Source organism: Frankliniella occidentalis, unplaced genomic scaffold (assembly GCF_000697945.3).
Source record: "Frankliniella occidentalis isolate FOCC.00 unplaced genomic scaffold, Focc_3.1 Scaffold9, whole genome shotgun sequence".
Classification (NCBI taxonomy): Eukaryota; Metazoa; Arthropoda; class Insecta; order Thysanoptera; family Thripidae; genus Frankliniella; species Frankliniella occidentalis.
The window spans coordinates 2,860,268-2,867,943 of record NW_026267139.1 but is presented as its reverse complement, the minus strand read 5'-3'; the positions used below and the strand labels follow the sequence as shown (position 1 = coordinate 2,867,943).

At 62.9% G+C, this 7,676-nt stretch overlaps 1 protein-coding gene across 1 annotated transcript in view; it reads right to left on the bottom strand.

The window, feature by feature from the left end:
• Positions 1-714: 714 nt before the first annotated feature.
• Positions 715-7,676, bottom strand: part of LOC113211737 (adhesive plaque matrix protein) — a 9,540-nt gene continuing 2,578 nt past the window's right edge. The window contains exon 2 of the mRNA XM_052277266.1: positions 715-3,666. Within this exon, the coding sequence (XP_052133226.1) occupies positions 2,485-3,666 (1,182 nt within the window). The 3' untranslated portion in view covers positions 715-2,484. The remainder of the gene's footprint in view (positions 3,667-7,676) is intronic.

The following is a 7,676-nucleotide window of genomic DNA, read 5'->3' as shown; positions in this document are numbered from 1 at the left end:
ACAGACAGACAGACAGACAGACAGACAGACAGACAGACAGACAGACAGACAGACAGACAGACAGACAGACAGACATGCAGACATGCAGACATGCACATCAAGATGATATTCACGGCGTTGGAGGGCAGCACCTGGCTCCGTGAGGTTGAACGACCAGGATGGCCGGAAACACCTCTGTGGCCAGTTCAACGTGGAGCTCATCCGCGCCCGCGCCCAGCGCGAAACGATCGTCACAATCGTGCCGAAAACGACATCGTAACGATTGTAGCGTTTCGACGTCGTTCCGATTCCGTTTCTATATTTGGAGGGCGGCCAAAGCCAAAGACCCGAACCACACGGACAAAAACGTCATGAATATAGGCCTACACGTGATATTAAAGTCTTGGAAACGGTATCGCCGTGATTCGCCTTCAGCTGAAATACTTCCTTTGGTTTTGACCTTATCTGCCTCAATACGACCTCATCGTGACGTTGTGTGTATGTGTGTCTTGTTCACTCATTGGGAAGTCGTCCACGTAGAGTAACGAAGCTCACAGTTGCAGACCGTGGAGACAATCGGGAGAACCCTGGAGCTCGGAGCAGAGTCCGCACCCGCATCGCCTCCCCGCAGGTTGGGTTGCCTACCGCGCGCGGCTGCCGAGCGGCCGCCTCGCTGTCGTGTCTGACCGTCGGGTGTGTCGTCGGGGATACGCGGCGAAAAAATGCACAGAAGGGTTTGCTTCATAATTTATTTATTATCAAAAGGAAAACACATCCCTCGTCTGAAGGTAAGCGCTTCGTACACAAACAGCACACACACAAACACAGATTGAGCAAGGAAATCACTGGGGATATATATACACAACAGTCACATACATAGTCACAGGGTGACACCCGCACGCCCCGCCACACATCAGCAGCGAGTGACGAACGTGACGAATACTTATTATAGCACTTTTAAAAAATCATTAATAATTAATTAATTAATTGATTGATTGATCAAAATCAAACACTACACAGTCGACGGCGGCTCGAGGGGACTACACTGGAGCGCGGCCGCCTCAATAAATACACCACTTTTTAGCAGAGTAGTACATCATGTCACTGATTTTCATTCACAGCCTAGTAAGAAACACAGTCACAGCATTACAACATATCGTATCAGAGAAGTGGAAAAAAATACACAACACGCACACAACAAAAAAACAAACAACAAAGCAAAGCCCTGCGGGCGGGGAAAGACAAACGACGGCGGCGATACGAACATCATCGACAGTCGCGACTGACACGTCTCGCGCGAAAAAAGACTCGCGAAAACACACTCACTCTAGCGTTCTGAGGAATCACAAATAGAGCGGCGCGCGATAGACCACTGCGGGGAACCGATACAAAGGCGGGCAGCTCCTTATCACAGACGTTCACGCGAAACCGTATCGCAGGCTCGTTCGAAAAACTGCACTCTCTCTCTGCACGTTGGCGTAGGGGAGGCAGGGAGTGAGAGGTAGAGAGAGGGGGGGGGGGGGGGGGGGGACAGCTAGTCGCGGCCAGAGGCCTGCGCACGCCTTCAGCCCGTGTCAAAGCAGTGGCTGCCGCAGCCTGGCGGAGGCAAATTATAAATGAGAGCTGTTCAGTCTGGCGGCGGGGCGGGGCGGGGCGGAGTGCGTAGCGTAGCCGGAGTGTCGATCGAGTAGGCGAGAGAGCGAGAGAGAGAGAGAGAAGGAGGGGAGTGCTCTGTATTCTCTCCGACACCTGACGGGCTGACGGTCAGGGTCGGCGCCGACGCCGCGCCCCGCCACGCCCCGCCACGCCCTGCCACACGCCGCCGCCTGGCAGGCTGTTGATCAAGGCAGTTGATATTCGAGGCGATACGATCGAACGGCCGGTGCGCCTCGCGCGATCGGTACCTCGCCGTGTTGTGTACGGGCGCAGAGGCAACCTCAGGTAGTACTGGTCGAGCGAGCGAGAGAGGGAAAGAGAAAGAGAGAAGAAATTTGGCGAGCAATTGCGAGAAGGAACATGATTAGCGGTGCAGAAGGCATTGAGCGGACCCGCGCGGGCGGGGCTTGCAAGGACAGGGCCTCCGAGAGCTTCTCTATACACTACAGTTACGGACAAAATGGCAACGTCGATATTAATAACTATGCTTTACGACTAACTATAATAATAAGAACAAATAATTATGCGCTCGCTGAGCCCCCGGACAAGTGGGGCCCGCTGCCCGCTCCAGGAAGCCAGGCATGGCCGGGCTCCAGGCCGGGCTCCAGGCGGGCAGGCGAGCTCCTGGAATGCGCCTCCTGCGCCCGCGCGCGCCCTCGCCCGGAGCCGCTGGACTCCAGAGCGACCAGCCGCTCCGGCGCGGGAGCTCGTGCGTTCAGTTTCGAGATATCGAGTTCCTTTATGGGCGCGTTCCAGGAGCCGGCCGTGGGCACCGCAGTCGTCACGGGGGCGGCACGGTCACGGAGGACGCGGGGGAGGACGCCGACAACGGCACCGACTTGGCCTCGCTCACAGAGACAGGAACTTGACGAGGGCGTCGTAGATGAGCCTCGGGTTGATGGTGCTGTCCGCGGTGTAGCGGACGCCGCGGAGGGAGCCGTCCTGGTGGGAGACGACGCCGTACTCGCCGACGATGAAGCCGTCGGGGGTCTTCTCCTCGACGCGGTACTTCCGGTAGTTGCGGCCCTCCACCACGTACCCGGACGGCTTGCCGCCGTCCTCCTTGTCCTGCTGCGCGGCCGTCGTGGACGAGGACGGCGACGGCGGCGGGGAGGACTCTGTTACCTTGTCCGCGGTCGGCGCGGTGGCCGTAGGCTGGCGGCCGTGCGCGCGCCCGTTGGAGAGCACGCTCAGGGCTTCGTCCACCTCGTAGTTCTCCTCCGGCATGCCGTACACCTGCGGCAGGGCGTGGCGGGGCTGCGGCGCCGGTGGCCGAGGGGACGTCTGCTCGTCGCGCACCTCCCAGTCGGCCCGGAAGCGCGCGGGCCCGCTCACGGGGGGCAGCAGCACGGGGTGGATGACGGAGGCGGAGCCGGGGGGCTCCTCGACGGTGGCACCCTCGTGGACGTCCTCGCTGCCCTTCTTCACCGACGTGGACACGCTCATGGCGACGACGTGGACGTCGGTCGGCGGTGGCGTCATGGTGGTGGTGGTGGTCGTTGAGGTGGTCGGCGCGGCGGTGGTGCTCGTCGTGCTGGTGGCCACCTCGCCGGCGGTCGTCGGCTCCGGGTAGAACGACTTGAAGAACGCGTGCCGGACGCCTTGCTGCTCGTCGGCGAACTGCCGCGGCTTGAGGGGCCGGTTGAATTGACCGGGCCCACCGCGACGGTACAGAGGTCGGCGGTAGGACTGCGAAGGCTGGAACCTGGGGCGCTCCACCTCGAACTGGTGCTGTGACTCCGGGGGGTGCGCGAACTGGGGTTGCGACTCCAGGGGGTGCGCGTACTGTGGCTGTGACTCCGGGGGGTGCGCGAACTGAGGCTGCGACTCCGGGGGATGCGCAAACTGGGGCTGCGACTCCGGGGGGTGCGCGTACTGTGGCTGTGACTCCGGGGGGTGCGCGAACTGCGGCTGCGACTCTGGGGGGTGCGCGTACTGGGGTTTGGGCGACCTCTGCGACCTCCAGGCCGACGTTCTCGGCGTCGGCAGCGCGGCGGCACCGCCCAGGAAGAGGAGGACCACCACGGCGATCTGCAACAACAAGAGCACACGCGCAGCGTTAGCACCGAATAAAACAAAGCATCTCTCAATCAGGCGCGGGGGCAAGAAAAGCCTCGAAAAAAGAAAAGGAGAAAAGGAGCGCAATGCAAGCGGTGGTAAAAGCGTTCTTCTGCTCGAGACAACCTCAGTAATTGCGACGCATCCCTGATTGTATCTGATTATACGGCGGTCGCTCTATCGCGGTGGGTGCGAGTGAGCGAGAGACTGGGCTGGGACTGCCTCTCTCCCTTCCTCTCTCTCCTCGCCGGGGGCGCGACGGGGGTCACACCACGGTGCTGGACATGAAGGGGCCGGGCGGGGCGGGGGGTCAATACCCTCTCCGGCTGCACTAGCACCGCCCGCCCCGCCCGCCCCGCCACCTGCGTCATCAGGTGGTCCTGGGCCTGCTCTGGATTGCTAAATATAGCCCCGGCTGGCGACTGCCCGCCCGGTGCTCGCGCTCCGCTCGCCTACCGCAGGCGCTGCAGTGCCTCTCGGGGCCCGCGACGACGTGCTCCCGACCTAGGACGGCGACCGGGTGGCCTTGGAGGCCTCCCCCCCTCCCCCTCACTCCCCCGCCGCCCGGCCTGCTGGCGCCGCCCCTGTCCACGCCCGAACCGGCCACGCCCTGCTCTGGCTCGCGAGGCTCCACCCCGGCCGGCCGATCCCGTCCGATCCCGTCCGATCCCGTCCGATCCCCACGCCGCGCCGCCGCCGCCGCCGCCGCCGGGCTGGCGGGGGATCCTGGGCTCCCGCATGCAGGGCGGCGCGGTGGTGGGGTGGGCGCTGAACATTCCAAGTCTGCAGCGCCGCAGCCGCCGCCGAGGCGCTGCATTCAACAGGTAAAGGTGAAGGCCGGGTGGGATCGTCATGCTGCGTCCTGGAGGCGCCGACGGGCGCGGCGGGCGCGGCGGGCGCGACGGGCGCGGCGGGACGGCGGGGCGGGTGCAGTGCAACACCCCTGGGGCGCCACCGCCACGCGCCGCCCGCGAGGTGGCGGCGGGCTCTGGCCAGACGGACTCTGGGCGTCCCCGCGGTCCCGCACCACCCGGCCGCCGCAAGACACGCCGTGGTGCACCTGCGGCCAGCAGCCTGCTGCGGCTCGACGGCCGCGTCGCTTCCTCGGTCGGGCAGGCCGCGCCCGGCCCCGCCAGCTCCACCACAATGGCTTGGGCGACGACCAGCCCGGCATGCCTTTCTGCGCGCGCGCCTCTCCTTTTTGTTCTTGTTTTCTTTTTATTTTTATGTATCCCTCCAGGAGAATAAAGCAGTTTGAATGCCGGGCTGTCCAGTTGCTGAGCTGGGCGGGGCTGGACCGGATATCGCCACCCCACCCCACCCCGTCGGGCCAACAGATTATTCCCGATTCAATTCCGAACTGCTTTCCGCGATGTACACGACTACGATCGTCTATCCGCCGACTCCGGTGCTCTCCTCCGTTCTCACTGCACTGCAACACATCGTCGTCGTTAATTTTCGGACTATTTTTCGCAAGCCCCGTGTGCTTCGCTGATGTAATAAAAGCAGACGATTACTGGAACTTCCCCGCGCGAGCGGCTGGCGTCTTCCCCCCCCCCCTCCCTGCCCCGCTTCCCTGGAGGCCCCCGTAGCCTGCTCTGGTATCGAGATGGGACTGGGCTGCTCCGCGCCGCCGGCGCCGGGGCCCTCGACCGCTGCGGGCGCGACCTAGACCAGCTGCTGGATCCACCACACTTTTTAACGGATCCACCTGGACCGGACCGTGCCGGAGGCTTGTTGGGCAGCCCGTTGGGCTCTGGGCGGCTCCTACGCGCGGGCGCCCCGCCCCGCCCCGCCCCGCCGCAGGGTACGCCCGTGCTCGTCATGACAACAGCCGCGATGAGCAGCTCCAGATAAGACCAAACCCCGCCCGCCGCCGCCGCTGCCGGCTACCGGCCGCCCGCGGGTACCCGCCTCTCTATATACCCCCGCCCCGCACGGAAGCTGATCCGCCTGGAGGCCGTGGAGGTTCTTCTTGTGGAGGCCAAAGCGAGCCGGCGCGCGCTCGTATGGATAAGCAGCAACCCGCGCAGCGCCCGCAGGCGCCCCAGAGAGATGAAGCAGGACGTCCTGCACGGCACTGCAAAGTGCACGCGCGCGCACGCACACACTGCACCACGCAACACACACGTACGCGCGCGCGCGCACCCCCCCCACACACACACAACGAGCAGTAAACCTCTTATTTCAGACGCTTTGTCCAGATAATCGGCCGCAGATCCGACTTGTTCCGCGCCGGCGGTCTGGTCCGACGATTCTTTACCCCTTTGTACATCGCATGTGTGTGTGCGTGCGTGTGTGCGCGCGCGCGTATGTGTGTGTGTGTGTGTGTGTGTGTGTGAATGTTTATGCGTGTGCACACATAGAATCAGTGCCAGACAGGTGCCATCATAAATTGCGCTATCTTACTGCACAGCTCTCTTTGTAGTGCACGCTGGGGCGGCCGAGTCCGGAGGGGAATCTGCACTACAAAGAGGAGACGCGGGCCGGCCGGCCGGGGGTCAGTGCCTTGCGCCCTCGCCACCACCGGATCGCATTCATATCGAGATAGCGATCCGACGGCGGCGGCTGCGCGGCCGGCGGGGCATCTGCGTCGGCGTGGGGTCCTTTACTAAAAACTGCAAGCGTTCACAAATTTTTCTGTTTTTTCCTGAAAATTTTCCTGAAAATCGGTTTTTGGTTTGTCATTCAATTTTCTTACGATCATCTCTGATTTTTCCCGATTTCTTTTGTTTCGTGCGGGGTGAACACTGCCTTTTTTGCCCGAGTGGAGTACCTCTTTCAGAGTTTTTGTCTTGGCCTGCGGCGGGGGCTGCCCTCCTGGGAAGGAGGAGGTTGACGAAGCTATAAAGCCCCGCGTCATCCATGTGGTTCATTTGCGTGGTTTCGTTTGCGTAGGGCGGGGCGGGGCGAGGCGGGGCCGGCGTTCTTTGCGCAGATCGCGCGGCTCACGCAGCTCTTCCGGGCCGGTCACAATGGTGATCGCGGTCCTGGTCCCCCGCCGGCGGGTCCGATGTAGGCGCCAGGCCGGCGCTGGGCTGGGCGTGGAGGGAATAATTGGTGGGTGGGACCGGCCGGGCCGGGATCAGGATCAGGCGGCGGCGGCGGCGGTGGGCGCGGGATCAGCCGGCGGGGAGGCGGGGGAGCGGGAGCGGGGTTGGCGCGGGCGAAGCACGGCCACGGCGCCGCGCCGGCCAGCGCCGTACAAGGCACTTACGGAGGATCGGTAGGCAGCGCGGGGTGGGGAGTTAGCCGTGGCATTCGAACGCGCAGAAGCAGCTGGAGGAAGAGCGAGAGAGAGAGAGGGAGAGAGACAGAGAGAGAACGCTATGGTCGCCGCGGTATGGCCTCCCGGATCTCTCCGGTGCTGTCCGCACGCGCTCAGGGGTCATGTTGGCGCTGCATTCGTTTCGTTACCCCTTCTCTCTGTCTGTCTCGCTTCATCCCAAGCAACCACCCTCCCCCACCTCCCACCTCCCTCCCTCTCCCTGCTGCTCGTCCGTATCTGCAGCGCACATCGCACATCTCGCCCAGCTTGTCCCCGCCAGGCACAAGCTCTATAGCGCCCCCTCCCCCCTCCTCCCCGCGCTTTTTTTGGCCCTTGCTAATGCGGAGCAGACACTTTTAGCCGAATGGCGGGCTATACCCCTGCGCGGATGCGTTCTCCCGATAATCAGAGTTCTTCAAACACCTTTGCCGTGCCGTGCCTCGCCACGCCCCGCCACGCCCCACGCCCCGCCGCGTCCCGACGGCTGCTCCGAGGGCTAACCAGGGCTATGCGACGAGGAACGTGAAGATCAAGGGCAGAGGATTTTTAACACCTTATAAAAACGGGTCTCTGAATGCGAAAGACATTGTTTCGCACTTAAATCGTTTTGTGAGGCTGTCTAGAAAATTGAGACATGTTAACGGGACTAACGCGCATTATTTGGAGGTCGTGGCGGGAGGGGGTGAGGTAGGTCTGTGTCTGTGGCTGGGGTGGG